Here is a 25258-nt window from a genome sequence, read left to right as displayed (position 1 = left end):
AGGGTCTTATCCGAGTAAAATATGGGGTGAAATAATGAATATCACTCACCCAGAGAGTTGTGAGAGTCACAACTACTATGCAGGCAACAAATCACGGCCAAAGGCAGCAGCACCCAAATTGGCTGATAACAGAGAATGGTGAAGTAGGGCTTGCACGGCCGCGCCAGTGACCACTCTGACCATAGAGAGTTAATGTTCCTTTATTTCATCTTTAGGTCGACGCGTTTCTGGAGTCTCTGCTCCCTTCTTCAGGACACACAGGAAAAAAGTACATCAAATCTGCTAGACCATGAGGAGTGCAGGAGCTATATACATTCCGTCATGATGACGTCAAAACCCAACCTTTTTCAAAAAAATCGGCGTGTTTTTGTGTTTTTTATTTTTACTGTTATGTGTGTTTTTTGTTTTTTTGATGTGTCTTTCCCGCCGATTTTTTTGAAAAAGGTTGGGTTTTGACGTCATCATGACGGAATGTATATAGCTCCTGCAGTCCTCATGGTCTAGCAGATTTGATGTACTTTTTTCCTGTGTGTCCTGAAGAAGGGAGCAGAGACTCCAGAAACGCGTCGACCTAAAGATGAAATAAAGGAACATTAACTCTCTATGGTCAGAGTGGTCACTGGCGCGGCCGTGCAAGCCCTACTTCACCATTCTCTGATATTCAGGCTTAGGTGAGGTCAGCCATGCCCTAAATGATTGACAAAGAGGCTCTACAGACCGAGATCTGAGAAGCTCCTGATCATGGCTGACTCAGGGGTACTTTGCACGTTACAACATTGCTAGCATCGGCTAGCGATCCCGAGCGCGATAGCACCCGCTCCCGTCACACATGCGATATCTTGTGATAGCTGCCGTAGCGAACATTATTGCTACAGCAGCTTCACACGCACTTACCTGCCCTGCGACGTCGCTCTGGCCAGCGACCAGCCTCCTTCCTAAGGGGGCAGGTCGTGCGGCGTCACAGCGACGTCACACGGCAGGCAGCCAATGGAAGCGGAGAGGTGGAGATGAGTGGGACGTAAACATCCTGCCCACCTCCTTCCTTCCGCATAGCCGGTGGAGGCAGGTAAGGAGAAGTTCCTCACTCCTGCGGCTTCACACACAGCGATGTGTGCTGCCTGCTGGAACGAGGAACAACATCGTATCTCCTATTGGTGCGACATTATGAAAATGACAGACACTGCACAGATCACCGATTTTCAACGCTTTTGCGATCGTTTATCGGCGCATCTAGGCTTTACACGTCGTTACCGGCGCCGGATGTGCGTCACTTTCGATTTGACCCCGACGATATCGCCGTAACGATGTCGCAGCGTGCAAAGTTCCCCTAACTGCTTATATGCTGTGGCTAATCGCAACCGAAGCATCTAAAGGGTTTTACTCCTTCCGCCTCAAGGAGACATGGTCATTTAGACTGCATGTTGAAAATAGTTAGCAATCCAAGTCTTACATAAGTGATAATTGATCTCTGCTTCAAGTACTCAGATAAAGAAAAAAAATAAACATACTAAATAAATAAAAGTTGTTAACCATAAAACCATAAAAATGGAAATGTATTACGGCAGTAATCTTGTAAAGTTACTGTATTTATAGAGGAGTTTTTAGCAAAGTTCTCATTTTTTTACACCATTCCACCTATCAGCAAGACATAGTAAAATGTCTGGATTTATTTTATATACCACGGAAATGTAAATAAGTAGAACTAGTTTAAAAAAGAAAGAAAAAGTCCAAAATAAAACCTTAGATGTATATATGAAATGTATCCCACATTAGTCCCGACAAATAAAATAATGTCAACACAATTTATCTTGTATAGTATAGTAAAAGAAATTAACCCCTCCAAAACGTAAAAACAATCATTAGTGATGAGCGAGCATTCTCACCACTGTTGGGTACTCAATGTTCAATATTCCGACCGGCATATTCCCTCTCTTATTTTTCTGAAACTCCCTAATCCGGGAGGCAAAGAGAGCGAGAGAGAGCGAGAGAGGGGGAGACAGCGCGAGAGAGAGGAAGGGAAGGTGAGAGGGAGGAATGATGAGAGAGACAGGGAGGAAGAGAAAAAGATAGAGGGAGAGAGAAGCGGAGAAGGAGAGGAAGAGGGGAAAGAGGGAGAAAGAGAGGGAGAGAAAAAGAGAGGGAGTGAGGAGGATGGAGGGAGAGAGAGGTAGGGAGAGAGGTAGGGAGAGAAAAGAGGTAGGGTGAGAGAAGCAGGGCGGGAGAGTAAGAAGGAGAAAGAGAGGGAGGGAGAAAGAGAAGGAGAGAGAGGGGAAATGGGGAGAGAGAGGTAAGGAGAGAGAGGGAGGAGAGAGAGACACAGAGAGAGAGAGGAAGAGAAGGCAAGAGGGAGGAAAGAGGAGAGAGAGGGAGGGATGTGACGCCCCTGGACTATCAGGTCGTCACAGGGTATTGCACAATCTGCTCTCCTGTGCAGTATCCAACTCCTTATTGGTTATGGGTCCCCAACTACATGGTGTTGTCTACATCAGCTAATCAAAATCCTAGGTAAATTCTGCACCACACCCACCAGACACACCAGTGGACGGCCTGAGTGGAATAGGGTCGCCCACCTGGGGGGTTGGTTAGGGGAGGTCAGGAGTGTCAGGAGTAGAGAGAAGTGTGTTGGAAGTGAAGGAGAGATGAGGTCAGGAGCAGGGCTCCTAGGAAGCTATCTAGGTGGCAGACGGTGGTCTGGGCCTAGAGGAGCTTGACCCCCGATCGCAGGGGATCATGGCAAGGGGCACAGATCTGTCGAGGAGGACAGCCGGCGGCCTTGCACCATCATCGGGCTGGGACCAGGGCACAACGGGGTATGTGGACCCTAGGTCAGGGAGTAGCTTTAGGCAACCTGACAATTTACCCAACGAGAATGGAACCTTCAAGATCCGCTCTCCACCCACTACCCAGAATCGGGGTACTAGCGCAACGAGGGGGATAGGACTTTCCACTCAAATGGTCCAGACAATCCCTAGCGTGAACCCTGAGAGCAAGCTCCCACACTTAGCCATAGTGGGGAGTGGGACCCGGCAAGTTCCATACTACCGAGACTAAGGCCGGCTTTGCACGTTGCGACATTGCACGTGCGATGTCGATGGGGTCAAATCGAAAGTGATGCACATCCGGCGTCGCAGTCGATATCGCAACGTGTAAAACCTTTTTGATACGATGAACGAGCGCAAAAGCGTCGTTATCGTATCATCGCTGCAGCCTCCGACATTTCCATAATGCCGGTGCAGCGACAGGTGCGATGTTGTTCCTCGCTCCTGCGGCAGCACACATCGCTGTGTATAACGCCGCAGGAGCGAGGAACATCACCTTACCTGCCGCCGACTGCAATGAGAAGGACGGAGGTGGGCGGGATGTTTACATCCTGCTCATCTCCGCCCCTCCACTTCAATTGGCCGCCTGCCATGTGACGTCGCTGTGACGCTACATGACCCGCCCCCTTAGGAAGGAGGCGGGTCGCCGGCCAGAGGGACGTCGCACGGCAGGTATGTGCATATGAAACTGCCGTAGCGATAATAATCGCTACGGCAGCTTTCACTAGATATCGCACGTGCGACGGGGGCGGGACTATCGCTGTAGCATCGGTAACACATTGTTACCGATGTCGCAGCGTGCAAAGCACGCCTAACAGAGAAGTAAACTGAGTGCCAGGAGGCAGGTCACGGATCACCAGACAGCTCCATTGGGGATGAGACCCGAACTAAGCTTCCCTCAGTGGCAGCGGTATCCAGAACTTTGGTTTATCCAGTTGTTGGTGTCAGCTTAATGGACTGAGTGAGTACGCAAGTGACCCCTTTGCACCCAATGGCACTCCCAAAACACCATCACCGAGTCCCAGGGCATTCCCCCTACCCGTGGAGGGTTCTAACACCTGGCTGCCCCGTTCCATCATCCCCGGGTACTCCCAACTGCAGCGGTGGTACTCCAAATTACCACATACCACGGGTGGTGTCACGAACTTTTACACAATCCCCTGTAAATACCCCCTTCATTTGAGTGGCCACACGACCCCCTGGTCCATAGACCCCTCGAGCCACCGCGGATCCGGATCCGAGCAGCCCAGCTGCTGGCATGGGGGCGGCACAGGGAGAGAGAGAAAAAAAGAGGGAGGGAGAGAGAGACAGGGAGGGAGAGAAAAGGAGGTAGGGAGAGTGAAGCAGTGAGGGAGAGAAAGAGGGAGAAAGAGGGAGAAAGAGAGGGAGATAGAGGAGGAAGGAGAGACAGAGGTGTGAGGGGGAGAAAAAGGTAGGGAGAATTTCCAGGCCGATTTTGAACACGTCTGCTAAACTTGACATTTTGGCAGAATTGCTTTTCTCTATTGGGTTACAGACGGTTGTGTTAGGTGGGTCAGAAATCTACAACATGTCTCATTACTAGACCAGATTGTTTCTTGTTCCTTCTTTGCTTTACACTGCAGATCTGCTTCTTTAGAATAAATTATCACAAGCCCAGCACAAATTCTTGTATAGAATCGACGTATCACAGCCAGGAAATAACGATCATGAATCACAAGCAGCTAAACTTTCAGAAAGAGAAGAAAATAAAGTAACGAGGCTCAACCATCCCAAAAAGTAAATTTTACTGATACAATAGGCACATAAAATTTTAAAATTTACCTAAAACACTTCAGTTTTCTTTGGTGACAAATAGCAGTTTTGAAGTTGAATACACAAAAAAACAGACAAAAAAACTATTTACTGACGCGTTTCACAAATTCCAAGCATCTCCCATTTCTAATTTCACCATACCAGAGTCAGAAGAGGATCATGCAGAAAAACCTACGCCAGGAACAATTAACTAATGTTTATTGAAGTGTTGCAAAAGATTAGAGCTTTGTTTCCGTGAAACATAAATGCTGTGATGTTCGCGAAAGCTTGAGCTCAATACAATTTGGATAATTAAAAAAATGTTGTCATGACCGGTAAGAAGGAAAGAGAGGAGACTTACATTGTTCATGTACTCGCTCAGCAGGTCTTGAAGGGCTTGTCGGACGGCGTTGCACTCGGCCACGATTCTCTCTCTCCTGTCGTCGCGTGTGCACGAGGAGTCTGCCATTAAGGCCGCCCCACTGATGATGCTTTCCAGCCTCTCCTCAAGAGACGGCCGGAACCGGGCTTCACTGAACGTCATAGGGTCAAGAATGATCTTATTCTGTGAAAACAACAAGAAGAAACTTTTTGTTAATAATTTTCTATACGATCAGTGGTAACTTTACCATTTTACATGCGGCACCGTTGTCTAGTTATTAGAAAATTAGGATTTTGGTGAATAAATGGACAGTTGTGTGGCAAAGGCAAAATTCCAAAGATAATTGGGCCCAAGATGACCTTTTGGAAAAAAAATAAATTATTTCTAGATATTCTGTCTAGTGATGTGTATGCTTTATATGTCTATATGTAGCCATCCAATGATTGTGATATATTTTACAACTTTTTGCTAACATATCTCGTGCACCTCACCTCTTCTTTAGTATAAGCTTGAGCTTCAGTCACTGTACGATGTAAGATTATGGCTCATGTCATGACATTGCAACATTACGACCTTATGATGAGGGTCGGGTGCCGGGAGCGAGCAACGGGGTGGCTGATGATTTGAGAAGTGAGCCTTTTACACTTAATAAAAGTGGTGCCCAACCATTTTTGGAGGGATCCTCCTAATGGATTCAAATTTATGTGGAGCCATGAATTACAGGAATTTGAAATCGAAACCTTGATTAGAGATGCGCGGACCTGTGCAAGTTCAGGTTTGCCGAGTTCAGACAGACTTTAGATAAAGTTCAGTTTGAGAACTGGACTTGACCTGTACCCCAATAGAAGTCAATGATTGGGCTATCTGCCCACATACAGCCATTTTTTGGATGCACTACATCTGAAAACTATTTACCCACAGTAAAGGCCCCGTCACACGCTACGATTTATCTGCCGATCTCATGAGCGACGTGACACGCCCAGATCGTAGTTACGATTTGCCGAGATCACACATAGGTCATTTATTAGCGGTCACACGTACACATCTCACCAACTACGCAAAAGCGATCAGCGATATATTGTTTGACCAAAATGGTGGTTTGAATGTTGTTTGTCGTTGGAAGGGTGTCACACGTATCAATATGTCTGCTGCGATCCAAACGATGAACAATATTATGAAAATGAACGATGTGTCAACGATCCATGATTTTCAACCTATTTGTGATCGTTCAGAGTCACTCGTAGGTGTCACACGCAACGACGTCGTGAACAATGCCGGATGTGCGTCACGGAAACCGTGACCCCAACGATATATCGGCAGATAAGTCATAGCGTGTGACACCGCCTTAAGAGCCATTCAGAGACTGCAAGTGACTTGCACCGAGTATACCCGTGCAACCTGATGCTCGCTTGAATGATTGGCATACATACAGCACCGAAACTCCAAAATTGTACACTGATTTTTTTTAAAGTCCATGTACACTACAAACTCTGAACACTTGATTCAATCCACTCACTTCTGCTGTCCACCTGTCACCAGGGCTGTGGAGTCAGTAAGCCAAACCTTCAACTCCGACGCCTCAATTTCCCTTGCACCGACTCCGACTCCCACATATATTGCTTACAGTTAAGTGAAAAATTTATTGTAGTACAGTGGAACCTTGCTTAACGAGAACAATCCGTTCTGGGACTGTACTTGTTAATCAAAGTACTCGTTCAGCAGAGCAAGGTTTCCCATAGGAAATCATTGCAATGCTGACGATCCGTTCCACAATGTGTTAAATGTCCCATCCTGGTCCCCTATTCTATCATTCCACACACGTACAAACACGCACAAACATGTACAAACTCACACAAACACACACAAGCACACACAAGCGCACACAAGCACATACAAGCACACACAAGCACACACAAGCACACGCACATATTATATGCTCACCTTACCTTCCGTTCCATCGCTGGTCTCCTGGGACTTGCTGTTCTCTGGTGCGGGCCGTGTATCAGGTGACCATAACGAGGGCGGAACTTCCTGCCAGAGCGCTGACGTCAAAGGCAGAGCCGCTTGCCTCTGATTGGCCAGCACACTGCCTTTGACTTGACAAGCGGTGACAGGAACCAGGAAGTTCCTGCTTCGTTCCTATGGATGCCGATGCCTGGAGCGAAGCGGAGCGGAGCAGAGTGGAGCAGAGCGGCGCGGCACACTACAGGACCCAGGAGGCCGGCGATGAAACGGAAGGTATAGCTATAGGTATGCTCACCTTACCTTCCGTTCCACCGCCGGCCTCATGGTACTTGTAGTTTGCCGCGATGTACCCGGGAACTACAAGAACCACGAGGCCGGCGATGGAACGGAAGGTAAGGTGAGCATAATACTGTATGTGTGTGTGTGTGTGTGTGTGTGTCTTGGGCGTACATGTGTGTGTTTGTGCGTACATGTGTGTGTTTGTGTGGACAGTGCAAGTGCGGGTCAGAGTGTGGTGGATGGACGGAACTAGAAGTGTGTGCAGTGAGGATTTCGCTCGTACAGCAAAGCTTTCTCGTAAAGCGGGTTACAAATTTACAGAAAGCTTTGCTTGTTAAGCGAAATTCTCAGTTACTCGTTAAGCGAGGTACCACTGTACAATGTGAACATCGGACATATATATGTATATATATATATATATATAACATATTGTATTACATATTTACAGTTTATTTTACAGTTTGTTGTGTTCTAAAGTTGTATTCCAATAAATATATTTTATGTTCTATCCAAATATCTTGATTATTGTATCATAAAAATGATTAAATGTCTGATGTTCACATTGCACTACAATAAATTTTTCACTTAAATATAAACTATATACTAAATGTTATTATTTACTATGTTTTTGTTGAAAACTGCTTTTTGCCACTTACATAGTGTATTGCATAGTGTATATATATATATATATATATATATATATATATATATATGTATATATATATATATATATATATATATGTATATATATATATATATATATATATATGTATATATATATAACATAGTGTTATATATAACACTATGTAATACACTATGTAGGTGGCAGTTTTCAACAAAAACATAGTAAATAACATTTGTGCAGTCTATGAATTTGTTGTAAGAAATAGATTTGCCTCCATGAGATCCTCCTTCATAGATAACCTCAAATCTGACCTAATAATGTTAAGGCTGGAGAACAACCTCTCTACAGTAACTTGGGTTGGAGGCAAAGCTGTAACCACATGGGCAACACCTCTAACAATGTTCGGGATTAAAGGAATTGCCTCATGCACAGTCAGTTTTGATGAACGGTTCAATTTTTCTATTTCTTTGAGAGCAAGTGAAAAATTTTACTGAAATCTGGTCAATCTGCTGCTATAGGAAACGGAGTGAAATCTTTTTCCTTGTGGCAACGCTTTGCCTGCTCCATGTCAACCAAATACTTGTCAAAGTTAAACTCCTCATCTGATGAGGATGAAGATATGGCAGCAGTAGCACTGTCAGGCCCCAAGTCCTCTTGCGCCTGGCAGTCCTGTAGCCGCTCATCCTAACTGCTACCTCAGTCAGAGCTTTTATTCCTTTAGTAAGCTGTTGATCATCAAGCAGTATATGATGACTTGGGTCCACATAAACAGCTGCCAGAAGAATTTTATTTTCCAATAGCTGTGTCTCTCTCCGTTTCATTGAAGCAGAAATGCCATCTGCGATTAAACCTCCTCTTTGGGACAGGCAAAATAGCAATTTCTTCCACTCCCTTATGAAAAAGCCAGGTGTTAAATCCTCAGCTTGTAATTTTTTAGTCATGGTAAATGAGTGATTAAGCAATTCCTTCAATTCAGCCACCTGTGTCCATTGACCTTCATTTAAGGTTACTTGAGGGTTCACCATATCAATAAGAAATGATTTTAGTTCAAGCAATCGCTCAGTCATTAAACAAGTGCTGCCCCACCGAGTAGCTTGATCAACAATTTCCCCTTTCCCAGCACGTCTCTTCAATATGAAATCAATTTTAGGGGTTCTGGCGGCAATAACCAACTTCCTCACTTTCCAATCAGATTTCCATTTCACATTCGGCTTTTCGTCGGTTTGGCGGATGTGGCACATGGCAGTACAGTAGGATACAGTACAGTGGCAGCGCAGCAACGTCCGGGTCACATGCTCCAGTCACATGAAAACATGTGACCATCATTTGTCGCGCTGCTACTGTACTGTATACACTGTACAAGAGTGTGCCGCATCCACCACACTGGCAAAAAGATGAATGTGGGAAACCGGGGTCCCTTTTGCAGATTATCTCTTATTGCCAGCTGCAGCGTGTGCACAACACAGCGCATGGGATGAATATGAAAGTGTTTTGAAGCAGCTTCAACAAGATCATCTAATCCTAAAGTATCATTTTGCTGTTCTTCTGTTGTAATATCTCTTTGTTCCTCAGTTACATGAGCAGCGCTGTGGCCTTCAATCTCAAACATACTGAATCCTAAATTTTCTTCTAGCTGTTGTTGATTACTCTCAATCATCAGTGTAATTGTACTTATGTTTGAAGCATTGTCCGTTACAATGGCAAGAACCTGTTCTTTTTTGAGTTTGTAATCTTGCAGAACTTTTTCCACTAAGGGGCACTTTGCACACTGCGACATCGCAGGTGCGATGTCGGTGGGGTCAAATTGAAAATGACGCACTTCCGGCATCGCATGCGACATCGTAGTGTGTAAAGCCTAGATGATACGATTAACGAGCGCAAAAGCGTCGTAATCGTATCATCGGTGCAGCGTCGGCGTAATCCATGATTACGCTGACGCAATGGTCCGATGTTGTTCCTCGCTCCTGCGGCAGCACACATCGCTGTGTGTGAAGTGGCAGGAGCGAGGAACGTCTCCTACCGGCCTCACTGCGGCTTCCGTAGGATATGCGGAAGGAAGGAGGTGGGCAGGATGTTTACATCCTGCTCATCTCCGCCCCTCCGCTCTGATTGGCCGCCTGCCGTGTGACGTCGCAGTGACGCCGCACGACCCGCCCCCTTAACAAGGAGGCGGGTCGCCGGCCACAGGGACGTCGCACGGCAGGTGAGTGTGTGTGTGAAGCTGGCGTAGCGATAACTTTCGCTACGCCAGCTATCAACACATATCGCTGCTGCGACGGGGGCGGGCACTATCGCACTCGGCATCGCAGCATCGGCCTGCGATGTCGTAGTGTGCAAAGCCCGCCTAAGGCCTGGAGAAACTGGCTGCTGTGATGAGCTTTACTATCTTTTACTGCCAGTGTCTTGCTAACAATTCTTGTCACAAACATATTGAACATTGATGGCAAAATAATTCAGTGAAATGCAGTGACTCTGGGCATCCCAGCAAAGACAATGGGTGAAAAGAAAGGGCATTCAGACACAGCGTGTTGTGAGGATCCTCACAAAGAATGAGCTGTCAGTTTGTGGCATTTTTCTAATCTGCTTTTGCTATTGAAAACATTATTTATGAGCTCAAAAACCTTTCAGGTGATGCGGTTTTTTTAAAAAGCTGATCTGCTTTTGCAGCTGAAAAATGTATCCTCAAAAAATGCAGCAAAAACGCTGTGTGAATGTAGCCTTAGATCAGGAATAGAACAGCCATTTATAGAACATTTCATAACTTTCCCAAATGCCTATGAAAAAAATTTCATCACACTCTGTATTGCACTACTGTCCCCAATTTATTATATATTTTAGGAGGAGTTGGTGCATTTTATACAGACTCCGACTCCACCAAAATGAGCTCCGACTCCGACTCCATGACTCCGACTCCACAGCCCTGCCTGTCACGCAGTGACAACCAGTGTTCCGCCAGGTACACAGTAACTGCCGGCGAGCGCCGCAACATACAGTGTACACAATACAATGGTGGTCCCTGGTGCTAGGGAAAGGGGAGCAGGGTCATCTAGTAAACTCATCTGAGGCTGGTCTCTGCACTCCCTAACATCCCTATGTGGGTTTTTTCATCCCATCGCCGATCACATGCCTATCCCAGTCTTTCCTTGGACTCAGCTCTGTATAGTGCGCAGGGCAGCAGGAATGCTAGTCCCACTCTAGATTAAAGACACAGAGAGGATTAGACAGACAAGGGTAAAATAAACAGTAATCATACAAAGCACTGCAAACAACAAGAGATAATAATGAGGAATGGACCAGAGGGGAAAAAAACAAAATGGACTAATGAAGGAAAAAAACCTCAACACAGCTTTCACACAGCAAATATTCTCTGAATGGCTTCCTGGTCCTCAGCTCACAGGTTCTCTCTAGAGCAGTGTTTCCCAAACTCCAATCCTCATGGCCCCCAACAAGTCATGTTTTCAGGATTTCTTTAACATTGAACAGGTGATGGAATCATTGACAAGATATCACCTGTTCTATACTAAGGAAAGCCTGAAAACCCGCCCTGTTGGGGGCCGTGAGGATTGAAGTTTGGGAAACACTGCTCTAGAGTTAAGCAAAGCAGAAACTACCACTGGTAATTACCTGAGCTAGGAGGGAAGTCTTTACAACAGAGGTAATTAGCAATACAGAACAGCTGGCTGCTGCTTTCTTTCAGAGTTCAGGAGACCAGAAGATCTACTTAACCCTAGCAGTGCTGGATAAGGAAACATCTGCACAGCCAGCAGTATTAACTTGAGCAAGTGTGTATGAAGCCTTGAGCTGTGATCTCCTGACACCAGAAATAAGAGGGACTTTGAAATAACATAGAAGGAAAAGTGCACAGCACTGCTTACCCTTTCAAGAGGTAGTGAGATGATCCCGTTTCACCACTAAGCAGTGTGGTTGTTGCTTTATGACATCGGGCACAATCCTGAAAAAATTCCTGGTATGATGGAAGCTGCTGTCTCAACCGTGGTGCTGTTGCCGAGACGAAGCCATCAATTCATAGAAAATAAAAGAGCGGGCAGCACTCTGCAGGTAGCTTCAGACAGCTTTATTTTTCGATGCTGACAGGTGTAACAGACATGAGGGAGTGGAGGGAGGGGAGCACGAGGACGACGGTACTGTTTCGCAAAGGTTCGAAACGGTACCGTCGTCCTCGTGCTCCCCTCCCTCCACTCCCTCATGTCTATTACACCTGTCAGCATCGAAAAATAAAGCTGTCTGAAGCTACCTGCAGAGTGCTGCCCGCTCTTTTATTTTCTAAAGGCCCCGTCACACTAAGCAACATCGCTAGCAACATCGCTGCTAACGAACAACTTTTGTGACGTTGCTAGCGATGTTGCTGTGTGTGACATCCAGCAACAACCTGGCCCCTGCTGTGAGGTCGTTGGTTGTTGCTGAATGTCCTGGGCCATTTTTTAGTTGTTGCTGTCCTGCTGTGAAGCACAGATTGCTGTGTGTGACAGCGAGACAGCAACAACTAAATGTGCAGGCAGCAGGAGCCGGCTTCTGCGGAGGCTGGTAACCAATGTAAACATCGGGTAACCAAGAAGCCCTGTCCTTGGTTACCCGATATTTACCTTTGTTACCAGCCTCCCCCGCTCTCACTGTCAGTGCCGGCTCCTGCTCTGTGCACATGTAGCTGCAGCACACATCGGGTTAATTAACCCGATGTGTGCTGTAACTAGGAGAGCAAGGAGCCAGCGCTAAGCATTGTGCGCTGCTCCCTGCTCTGTGCACATTTAGCTGCAGCACACATCGGGTTAATTAACCCGATGTGTGCTGTAACTAGGAGAGCAGGGAGCCAGCGCTCAGTGTGCGCTGCTCCCTGCTCTCTGCACGTGTAGCTCCGTGCAGTGGTAACCAAGGTGAATATCGGGTTGATTACCTGATATTTACCTTAGTTACCAAGCAGCATCTTCCATGCGGCGCTGAGGGCTGGTCACTGGTTGCTGGTGAGCTCATCAGCAACTTGTGTAGCGACGCTCCAGCGATCCCTGCCAGGTCAGGTTGCTGGTGGGATCGCTGGAGCGTCGCAGTGTGACATCTCACCAGCAACCTCATAGCAACTTACCAGCGATCCCTATCATTGTTGGGATCGCTGGTAAGTTGCTTAGTGTGACTGGACCTTAAGAAATAAGAGGGACCACTGTCCATTGTGGTACGCTCGTGATAACACTCATACCCTCCCATAAATTATTCACATATTTCTCAATGCTCTAAATCACTCAGACACATAACACAAAGATCATCCAATAAAGTCTGATAACTCTTATCTTTCAAGGGTGGTCATCTCACAAAACTCATCTTAGAATATATGAAGGAAAGAAGGAGATACGCCATCTGTATTCCAATCTTTCCTGCCAACTCGTTATTCTTTTACATCAACTTCCCAAGTGAACCAAATATTTATCATATAGTATATTTTACTCATTACAGAAACTGAAATCAAATTAGCAATGAAAAAAGTATACCACAACCGTAAAAACTTCAAAAATCCACCCTTTTTCTGATTTGGTGGGCAATATACAATGATGTGAAAAGCTGATTTTTTTATGTTTGGCAAGAAATCCCTCAACAGATGGTTTGCTGAATTAGTTGTTTGATGTCTAAAACAAAACCACAAGGTGACCTCTAAGCCTGGTAACAGGCATCCATTACACTTTTATCGAGTTTTATGGGGCCTTTAGTGTTCTACTAAATGTTACAAGGAAATCTGTTCTTCAAAAAAAAGAAAAAAAAATAACAAAAAAGAGAGAGCTTGACCCCAGTGAATCAGATACCACAATGTCAGCATTAATTCTTCTTCTGGCATAGAGGCATAGCTAAGAAAAAAACGGATGCACTTCCTACCTGACCGATATTATGTAAGAAAGAAACCAGTTCAAAAACTGGAAATAAATGCTGTATTACTATATTAAAGAACTGAAATATAAAATAAAATTCACACCAACATTTATTACAAAAACATAAAAATAAAAAAGCAAGACCGCTGTGTCCCACGAGGCATCCAAATAGGGATGGGAAGAGGTAGTGTGCCACCCCTGTGCCAGCAGCCGGGCTGCTCGGATCCGGATCCGCGGTGGCTCGAGGGGTCTCCGGACCCGGGGGTTGTGCGGCTACTCAATTTAAATGGGGGGGGTTGACTATGTACAGGGGGAATAGGAAGTTTGTGACGCCACCCACAGTGTGTGGTAATGTGGGATACCACCGCTGCTGTTGGGAAGGGGGGAGCCCGGTGGCGATGGTGTAGCAGTAGGATGTTTTACCCCTCCGTGGGTAGGGGGTTTGTGCCCCGGGGCCCGTTAGGTGTTGGTGACAGGGTGCTGTTGGGAAGAGGCAAAGGGGTTTTTCAGCATACTCACTCAGTCCAAGAATAAAAACACCGACAGCTTGTAAACTAGAATTCTGAGCACCGCTGCAACATGGAGGGAGCATGCCTGGATCCGTGTCCTTGGTGTTGCTGTTACCCTGTGGCCTTTTCCGTGGCACCTTCACATTATTGGACCCTCAAGTTTGGAACTATTCGGGTCCCGCTCACCCGTATTGCTAACGGAGTGAGCTTGCTCTCAGGGTTCACGCGTAGGATTTCTTTGGACTGTAGTTTGGGAAAGTCCTATCCCATAGGTGCGCTAGTACCCAGATTTTGGAGCGGGTTGGGGATGAATCTTGAAGTCTTCACCCCTGTCAGGTAAATTACCGGGACACGTGAAGCTACTTCCCGGCCCAGGTCCACGTACCCCGTCGTGCCCTGGCCCCTGCCCGGTGATGGCTCAAGCCCGCCGGCTGCCCTCCTCGGCAGTCCGTGCCCCTTGACACTATCCCCTGCAACCGGGGTTCCAGCTCCTACCAGGCCCAGACCAACGTCTGCCACCTAGTACTCAAGGAGCCCAGCTCTTAACCTGTGACCTCTCCTCCTGAGAGTCACCACACAATTCTCGTACTCCTTTTCCACCTTATCACTTTCCCCTACCAACCCCCATATGGGCGGCCTATTCCCTTCAGGCCCCCCAATGGTTTGTCTGGTGGGTACGGTACAAAGTGTTCCTAGGATTTTGACTGGCTAAGCTGTTAGCAAAACCAAAGGACCAGGATCCGTAACCAAGGAGGAGTAGATACTGTGCAGAAGGGCAGATTGCACAATACTCTGTGATGACCTGATAGGCCAGGGTGTCACAGTAGCAAAGCTTTGCAATTTGCTGAGAAGAAGCTTGCTGCAGCAGAAACCTTCCAATTATTTTTGCTGCAATATAAGCCTAGACAAACTAAGACCCCCCCTGGCTGCATGTGGGGGAGACCTGAACTGCCTAATTAGTGACTTTCATTGGGTCCCAAACTAACCTTTTTCTAAAGTCCGGATGAACCCATCGAACTGATCTTCCATGGGTCTGCTCATCTCTAATCAGGAGCATTCCACGATAGAATCCACCTGTTCATAGGCCTCCCAAGCAGTTCAGGCTTTCTATGCTGCTTAACAACATATATAACATCTGTGACCTAGTCTCCCAGTACCTACCTGCTCACAACCTCAGATCCTCAAAAGACCTCACTCTCTACTCCTCTCTTATCTCCTCTTCCCACAATTATATAAAAGATTTGTCCTGTACCTCCCCCATGCTCTGGAACGCTCTACCTCAGCATATCAGACTCTCACCTACCTTGAAAAGCTTCAAGAGGAACCTGAAGACCCACCTCTTCCGACAAGCCTACAACCTGCCATAACCCTCAGTCAAGTACACCACTGCGTAACCAGCTCTACCCTCACCTACAGTATCCTCACCCATTCCATGTAGACTGTGAGCCCTCGCGGGCAGGGTCCTCTCTCCTCCTGTACCAGTCTGTATTGTAATGGTCATGATTGTTGTACTTGTTGTTATGTATACCCTTTTCACTAGTAAAGCGCCATAGAATAAATGGCGCTATCATAATAAATAATAATATGTGACTTGACTGCAGCAGGAGGAAACTTTTCAATGCAAACTTTTTTGTAGCAGGATTCAGAACCCATTAAATTACCCTTTCTTCTGGTGCAATAATAAGATCCCGAATACGGTGGTAAAGCCTTTTGATAGGACCATACATTTGTTACTGCATCTATAAAAATATAGCAGTAGACTGACAGGTATCGCAGCATTAATGTAACGCTTACATGGAATCACAGACTCAGACTGGCTGTCACGGATAGGCTAGAGGAAAGCCGCTCATAAAGCAGAACCCCGAGAACCCCGAAACCCTTTAACCCCTGTACAGGGATTTAGAATTACTGCAGGGCCCCGGAGATCACTACCTGTAGAAGGTTGAACCCAGAGGAGAGTATACCATGTTCCAAATTATTATACAGATTGGATGTAAGTGTCCTAGTGATTAATAATGACACTCATTGATGGTCTTGTGTCTCAGGGTCTTTGGGTCACTGAGATCAGTCTCAGATACCTGTCATAATTAGTTTGCCAGGTGAGGCCCAATAAAAGGGAAACTGGTTGTTCCACAATATTAAGCAGACACAGTTTTCAAGTAACATGGGAAAGAAAAAGGATCTCTCTGCTGCCGAAAAGTATGAAATAATGCAATGCCTTGGACAAGAGATGAAAACATTAGATATTTCACGAAACCTAAGCATGATCATCGTACTGTAAAGAGATTTGTGGCTGATTCTGAACACATACGTGTTTGTGCTGATAAAGGCAGAATAAGGAAGGTTTCTGCCAGGCAAGTCCATCGTATTAAGAGAGCAGCTGCTAAAAAGCCAATACAAACCAGCAAACAGATATTTGAAGCTGCTGGTGCCTCTGGAGTCCCTCGAACCTCAAGGTGTAGGATCCTTCAAAGTCTTGCTGTGGTGTATAAACGTACTATTCGGCCACCTCTAACCAGTGCTCACAAGCAGAAACGGTTGCAGTGGGCCCAGACATACATGAAGACTAATTTTCAAACAGTCTTGTTTACTGATGAGTGTGGAGCACCCCTGGATGGTCCAGATAGATGTAGCAGTGGATGATTGGTGGATGGCCACCATGTCCCAACAAGGCTGCGACGTCAGCAAGGAGGTGGAGTCATGTTTTGGGCCGGAATCATGGGGAAACATCTGGTAGGCCCCTTTAGGGTTCCTGAAGGTGTGAAAATGACCTCTGTTAAGTATATAGAGTTTCTGACTGACAACTTTCTTCCATGGTACAAAAAGCAGAAACGTGCCTTCAGGATCTAAATCATCTTCATGCATGATAATGCACCATCTCAAGCTGCAAAGAATACCTCTGTCATTGGCTGCTATGGGCATAAAAGGAGATAAACTCATGGTATGGCCACCATCTTCCCCTGACCTCAACCCTATAGAGAACCTTTGGAGTATCATCAAGCAAAAGATCTACGAGGGTGGGAGGCAGTTCATATCAAAACAGCAGCTCTGGGAGGCGATTCTGACATCATGCAAAGAAATGCAAGCAGAAACTCTCCAAAAACTCACAAGTTCAATGGATGCAAGAATTGTGAAGGTGGCATCAAAGAAGGGTTCCTATGTTAATGTGAAGCCCCACAAGTGCAGTGTCGGTGCATTACCTTCAGGGACTCCACTCAGCTGGATCTTGTCACAGGTAGGAGATCTTCTTTTAGGATTGTCGTGACGCCACTCTCAGAATTGCGGTCAGTGGGGACCGCCACTGCAGGTTAAGGGATGCCTGGGGCTGATGGTGGGTGCAGCCAGTTGTAATAGCCTCCTGAGAGTGAGGCAAGCCCCAGGGCCCTGTGTAGGTGTGTAGAACCACAAGGCGCAGAATAACTCCACACAAGCAGAATGTCTTTCAGGGGTTTTACTCACAGTTGATGGCAGGGTGAGTAACCCGGGCGTAGCTGGGATGAACCAGGCTGGAACCAGGTATCCTTCAGGCTGACTGATGAGGGTGGCTACCGACTCGCCTTCCTTAGCCCTTCTGTGGTTTGTGGTAACCCCGACTTTTAGTCCCTATGGGGGTCACCCAGGGAAGTAGCTGCTCCCCTCGTTTGTTTGCCGTTTGCTTGTCGCCTGGACCAGATCACTCCAGCTGCTTGCCTCCTGTGAACTATGGGCCCTAACTGTGGCTACGTGGCTGCGCCTTTTGTGGTGTTGTGGCGTGGGCTTTAAGGGCCCCACACCGGCAGGTTTAGCAAGGAAAGGTGGATCTATCCCCGCACCGGGATCTGCCGCCCGTTTGGGCCTGGTACTCCCTGACAGTCTCCTTACTTTCCACTACACTGCTCTCTCTCCAGCTGTGTGTGGTGTTCGGGCAGCACTACCAGGTGACCGTTCTCCCCCGTCGGTAGTCACTGCGCGGACGCTGTTAGACTGCAACAGCTCCAGGGTCTGCTTCTGCTCTTCCTGAGCTGCACACTAAACTGGCTCACTCGTGGGACCTGCACTGCTGCTCCTGTCTGAGCTCCACTTCCATGCTCCTCACTCCTCCACACTCTGCTTCAGACTGTTTTCTCCTCCTTCTCTTTTCCCTTTGTGCCTGCCTACGCCACCTAGCAACCAGGCTCTCTACCACACCCCTTGAGTGGAGATGGAGGCTTCGCCCCCTCCACTCCTCAAGTGGAGGTGAAGGCTTTGCCCCCTCCTGGGATCCCCAGGGGTCCTCTCAAAGGTACATGTGTGAGACCTGATCACTATGCGCCTGTGTAGTCACACCTCGGTCAGCCTTCTGGATTACCTGTTTGTACTGTCCCCAGCATGGGTGCAGTACTCAGTGGTGCCTGACCAGGTCAGGGGCGCCACATTAACATGTAACTTGGCCTGTTAGGATGTTTTGGATTTAAATAGCTTTTTATTCCAGTGAATGTGACCTCCTAATGCTGCAAATTCCACAAATGAGCATTTTCAGTTCTTTAAAACATATAAAATGTTTAGAAACTCTACTGTGCCTAATAAACAGTGCATTTTGAGGTTTTTGTTTTAATTTTGAAGATTATACTGTTATCATTGGGAGGTTTCTTCAATAAAATTCGATGTATACTCTAACGGGTGATGACTTTTGTTAGACTGACCGTCATTTGTCATTTAGGAAAATCAGAGAAAAATATAATTTGCATAATAATTTGGAGTATGGTGTAGTAGTCAGGCAGGGTCAAACCAGGAGATGCAGAACAGGGACAAAATCGATAGACAAAGACGTAGTCAGGAAACCAGGCAGAGGTCCAATCCGGATCTGGCAGCGAGGAACAAAAACAGCAGGCAGAAGGGTAGTCAGAGAACAGGCAAAGGTCAAAACACAGGGATCACTATTCAGAACAGAGCGGGAATCAGAAAGCAGTAATACAAAACTATCTCTGGCAGTGATCAGCAGACAAAAGGGGGAATTAGAAGGGTGTGGTGTCTTCCCATTGGCTGAATGGTGGTAATTTCAGTTGGAAGACACACGCCACCTACAGTCAGCCAGTGGTACTGCAGGTCGCAGAGAAACCCAGTTTAGTGGATGAGTGGAGCCTGCGCCCACCAGAGCCACTGGCACCGACTCCTCTCCTATCACCAGCACAGTCCATGGCGGGAATACGGTGGCGCCTGGTGACCGAAGCAAACGTCGCAGGAGCGGACTCAGGTGGGGACGTGACAATTTACCATCAGATATTACATAATATCACACTGAGCTTTTTCCTAGAAATTCAGTTTACAGCAATCATTGGGAAAGATATAGGAATCTACAAGGAGCAAGGTGGCCATAGTGAGGACCAAAGTATGCACCCGAGGGTGTCAGCCAAAAATAGGAGAACACTGAATGAATGGCGATACCCAATCTTAAATGGATGTGGCATGATGAAACAAAGAGCTGGTTACATTTGTTCCTTTTATTCTTCTTCTTTATCCTTCCCACCAACAAACTTTAAAAACTCTTTTGATGTTGATTAATCTAATTCTTATTGATGAAACTGAAGCTGATCAATAGAATATTGGCCATGGAGAAGTAAGAGCACAAGCGTCTCTGAGGATCAGCTGTATTTCTTACCCACATCACAAGGAATAAAATACAGATTACAAACAGAGAAAAATCAGACGCCTCATCAAACACATTAGAGGAGAAAACAAGAGGGAGAGCAGACATTTCAGTGTGGGGCCAAGTGCAGTCAGGAGTATGCTTGGCGGCTTTGTGACCTCTTGGCAGATATTATCGACCCTCGGGCTCCTTTAATCACCCTGGTTCTTTATTAACTTACAGAAGCTCTCAGCAATGGTGTCAAATAATGACAGATAAATGGGAAGAGTCTTTGTTGTGCTGTGTAGGCCTCTGTTGTCTCCGAGCAGCACTCGCAGAGAGCCTAATCATTAACTAAAAAGTTCAGCTGATTATCCTCTCGGATATATTCTGGAGCTTTACAAAACTTTCTGTCACACCGGAACAGATGCTATAAAAGCACAAGTAAAGGGGGCTTTACACGCAGCGATATCGCTGGTGAAAGCACCCGCCACCATCGTTTGTGCGTCACGGGCAAATCGCTGCCCGTGGTGCACAATATCATTCGGACCCGTCACACATACTTACCTGCCTAGTGACGTCGCTGTTGCCGGCGAACCACCTCCTTTCTAAGGGGACGGTTCATGCGGCGTCACAGTAGTGTCACTAAGCGGCCGCCCAATAGAAGCGGAGAGACGGTGATGAGCGGGACGAACATCCCGCCTACCTCCTTCCTTCCTGATTGCCGGCGGCCGCAGGTACGCTGTAGTTCGTCATTCCCGAGGTGTCACACATAGCGATGTGTGCTGCCTCGGGAACGGCGAACAACCTGCGTCCTCAACAAGCAGCGATTTTTTGAAAAGGAACGACGTGTCAACGATGGACGATTTGGTGAGTATTTTCCATCATTAATGGTCATTTGTTCGTGTTACACGCAACAACGTCGCTAACGATGCCAGATGTGCGACTTGAAATCCGTGACCCCAGCGATATATCTTTAGATATGTCGTTGCTTGTAATGGGGCCTTTAGACTTATGTCACAAGGAGGTTTTTACATTTATCGCTGACCGATATGGTGGCATCAGGACCTGTGAAGACTACAGATTCTGGCACTTTGCGTGCTAACTTCCCTAATGTATGTGAACAGCAAAGGCAGATTTTGGTGCCGAACCACAGACTTGTAGTTCCTAGTGGGCCAGCAAAAGAAAAACCCTGCTGGGCGTTTGTTAGTCTCCTTTGAACACTTGTTGTGGGGCAGCCAGTCACATTTACTCCTATGCTGTATGTGCTAGCTGGACTCATCCTTTAATGCCAGCTATAGCTTTTCTATACTGGTCTGGTGAGGTGTTCTGATTACTGATGGGCGAACAGTAACTATTTGTATTTGTATGATGCTTACCGAATATCGAGTACTCTTCCAGTGTTAATCACAACAAGAAAATATCTTTGATTCCCCATTGACTTGCAATAGGTTTGTTATTCGTGATGAATACTTAATAGTAATAATCCGAACGCGAACAGTTACCATTTGTCCATCACTAGTTGTGAATCAAACTAACTGGTGGTTGTAGTACTTTATTGCTGTGAGTGGTTGTGGTGTTATCCCTTTGTGTCCCTTTGTTGCTACCTTACTTCTCTTGTTTTTCTCCTTATTTTCTTACTGTCTGTCCCTGTGAGTTTGCCATGTGTCTTTTCTTTTAGTTTTTCCCTGTCTATCATAATTAATCTGTGTTGCCATCACCCTGGGAAGTGGGCAGTTTAGTTGTAGTCAGGAAAATAGTAAGGCACAGGACTCTAGCTTCTCCACCATCAGGGGTAATCCAGACATTAGGGATAGCCTAGGGTCTCCTAGTATGAGTGACAGTATATGAGTCCTCTGTACCTCTCTATCCTACAGTCACATTGTGTCAACGTATGACCATCCACAATGTTTCATAGGGCCTCCACCATGTGCCTCCGAAGTCAGAATCATCTGTCAGATTCTGTTCCTTGAATGACATATGTTTGAGCTGAGCAAAAAAGGAAACATATTAGTCCTAAATATTAGTATCACTTTTGCCAATGTGTGATGGGTGAACGGGTCAACAGCTGGAAGTAATGTGTTGGAATCAAGGAAATTGAGTAAACGTAAGGATTTAAGCAACCTAAGATGTCTACACAACTGGGAAAAATAAACAAGCATAAGGGCATGAGCAACCATTAATGTCAAGGTGACTGGGGAAAATGAGGAAGTGTAATGATCTGATCAACTTATGATGTCTAGGTGACTGCGAAAAATGAGCAAGTGTGAGGATCTGAGCAATTGTGATGTTTAGATCACTGGGAAAAATGAAAAATAGTAAAGATCTGCGCAACGTACGATAGCTTGGCGACTGAGAAAAACGAGCAAGCGGAAGAATCTGATAAACTTATGATATCTAGATGACTGGGAAAAATGGGCAAGCGTAAAGATCTGTGCAATGTATGATGTCTTGGCACCTGGGAAAAATCAACAAGCCTAAGGATCTGAAAAACTTACGATGTCTAGACGACTGGGAAAAATTAACACGCATAACAATCTGACCAACTTATGACGTCATGGTGATTGGGACAATTGAGCAAGCCTAAGGATCTGAGCAACTTATGATGTCTAGAAAATTGGGGAAAATGAGTAAGCAAAAGGATTTTAGCAACTTATAACGTCTAGGTGACTGGGAAAAATGTGCAAGCGTAAGGGCTACTTTGCACACTACGACATCGCAGGTGCGATGTCGGTGGGGTCAAATCGAAAGTGACACACATCCGGTTTCGCTGTCGACATTGGAGTGTGTAAATCGTTTTTGATATGATTAACGAGCGCAAAAGCGTCTAAATCGTATCATCGGTGTAGCATCGGTCATTTCCATAATTTCAGAAGGACTGATGTTACGATGTTGTTCCTCGTTCCTGCAGCAGCACACATCGCTGTCTGTGAAGCACCTTACCTGCGTCCCGGCTGCAATGAGGAAGGAAGGAGGTGGGCGGGATGTTTACGTCCTGCTCATCTCCGCCCCTCCGCTTCTATTGGCCGCCTGCCGTGTGACGTCGCTGTGATGCCGCATGACCCGCCCCTTAGGAAGGAGGCGGGTCGCCGGCCATAGCGACGTCGCAGGGCAGGTAAGTGCGTGTGAAGTTGCCGTAGCGATAATGTTCGCTACGGCAGCTATCACAAGATATCACAGCTGCGACGGGGGCGGGGACTATCACACTCGGCATCGCAAGCATCGGCTTGCGATGTCGTAGTGTGCAAAGTACCCCTAAGGGTCTAAGGAACTTATTTCTAGACAACTTGGAAAAATGAGAAATTGTAAGGTTTTGGTCAAGTTATATTGTCTAGAATATTGTGTAAGAGGACAGCCAAAATGTATGGTCTGGTGGGATCTTCCCTAATGGATATTAGTTACCAAAATTGATCCAAGGAAGGACAACCAATGAACTTACTTTAAATTTATGCCCAATGCTAATGAAGACTGCAAAGTAGATGGGAGCAAAGTCGGGAAAAAAGTGATGGCGGCAAGTTGTGAAAATAAGGGCTGTAAAAGCAACAAAACTCCTTAACTATCTGAATACTATTAGCATTTTTTGGCTTAGGGTCATCATTAAAGGGAACCTGTCACCCAATTTTTTCTGTATTTACGCAATAGTATCACCTTCTGTAGCTCCTGGGCTGCGTTCTATGAAGGAGCACCTTGTTCCTGACTCCCATTGCAGACCCCAGAAATAACTTTATAAAATCTGACCGCCATGTATGCAAATGACCTTTTCTGGTCAAATGGGCAAGCTCTTTTTTGGCCTTTGTTCCCCCCTCCTGCCGCTGTTTGCCGTCCTCCTTTGAAGATTGATGTGTCTGATGCCTCCATCATCATCCACTTAGCTGACCTGAATCTCGCACTTGTGCAGTTATTCCTGGCTCATGCAGTGACATTTCGCTCTGCTCCATTGCAGGCATAGCCGAAAACATAGGTGAGCTTGTACGAGCCCTCTGCGCAGACGAGAGATTGTGAGCGAGCTCACGGGTTCGCGGAAGCGCACCTATGTTTTCAGCTCTGCCCGCAATGGAGCACAGCAAAGTGTGACTGTGTGAGTCGGGAATAACTGCACAGTCGCAAGATTCAGCCCACCTAAGTGGATGATGATGGAGGCGTCAGACACATCAATCATCAAAGTATGACGGCAAACAGTGATAGGAGCCGAAAAAGAGCCCGCCATCTGAGCATAACAGATCATTTGCATATGTGGAGGTCAGATTTTATAAAGTTATTTCTGGAGTCTGCAAGGGGAGTTAGGAACAAGGTGCACCGTCATAGAACACAGCCCAGGAGCTGCAGAAGGTGATACTGTTGGGTTAATACTAAAAAAAACTGGGGACAGGTTCCCTTTAAAGGAATTATCTGTTTTTTTAAAAAAAAAATTGTTTCAAGTTTCCTAAAAGTTAATTTTGAGCTGCTAAAGTAGAAAAGTGCTCCCTGTTTACAACTCTCCAGTTGACCCTCAGCTACTCTGCAAGACATGAGGCCTCAATGGTTTACATGGACTGCCTAATGTTTGAAGGGAGATGGTCAGTCAAATCTGACAGTATTAGCTCCTAGCATTGTAGGGGATATAAAGTAAAGAGCCGTAGATCTGCCTGTCAGTCACTGCTGGGGGTGTGGTTACAGCCGCTGCTCACTATACACTTAGCAGTGACTGGTGCCACCCCTTTGACTAGAAAAAAACAGCTTCTGGGAGGAATAAGGTTAATTTCCTCCTGGCAGCTGGGCTCTAAGTGCCGATGCAGGGCAGGTTCAGAACGCTATTGACCTGCAGATTGCCACATAGCACGTTATTAGCGATTTATTTAGTTTTGGGGTTTTTTTGCATGAAAATTGCACCTTTAGTGTTCTAATCACCACGTCTGTTCTGCAGAAACTGAAGCTTTAAAGATTAAAAGGGAATCTGTCAGGTCCCTTCTGCCCTCCAAGGCAGCAGCATTCACATTTTCACGACAAAATTCCCTTCCTAACCATCCTTGTATAACACCATTCTCTGAGATCAATGCATAATAAAAGCATTTATTACCTCCATTTTTTCTATACAAATTAGGCCCTTTACTAGTTGAAGGGGCGTTGTTTTCCAAGACTAGTTGGCCCTCTTTCCATGTCATCACTCCCCTGTGGTGACATGATTTCTATGAGCCGGCGTCACGGCAGCTCCAGAAAGTCTTGTGTATGCGCATGGCTCATTTCAGCAACGTCAGTGCATCTCTCGAGCCAAGTGTACGCTAAGATTCAGAGAGGGGCACTGCATATGATCGGAAGAACAGCTTCTGCACTTCTGATCATGCACAGTACGCCTCTTCAAAGACAGGATACGTACACCCGGCTTCTGAGGCACATACTGACGCTACAGAAATAAGCCAAAAACATGTGCAAGGTTTCCAGGAGCTGCATTGATATGGATGACAAGGGCGTGAGA

The 25258-nt window shown here is 46.3% G+C and overlaps 1 protein-coding gene across 2 annotated transcripts in view; it reads right to left on the bottom strand.

The window, feature by feature from the left end:
• CTNNA2 (catenin alpha 2) overlaps positions 1-25258 on the bottom strand; it is a 3064502-nt gene that overhangs the window by 2256599 nt on the left and 782645 nt on the right. For both annotated transcript variants that reach the window (XM_075346593.1, XM_075346583.1), the window contains exon 7: positions 4954-5157. In XM_075346593.1, the coding sequence (XP_075202708.1) occupies positions 4954-5157 (204 nt within the window). The remainder of the gene's footprint in view (positions 1-4953; positions 5158-25258) is intronic.

This window comes from Anomaloglossus baeobatrachus, chromosome 1 (genome assembly GCF_048569485.1).
Source record: "Anomaloglossus baeobatrachus isolate aAnoBae1 chromosome 1, aAnoBae1.hap1, whole genome shotgun sequence".
Lineage (NCBI taxonomy): Eukaryota > Metazoa > Chordata > Amphibia > Anura > Aromobatidae > Anomaloglossus > Anomaloglossus baeobatrachus.
The sequence above is the reverse complement of the archived record's forward strand: the minus strand, read 5'-3'. Positions and strand labels throughout refer to the sequence as shown.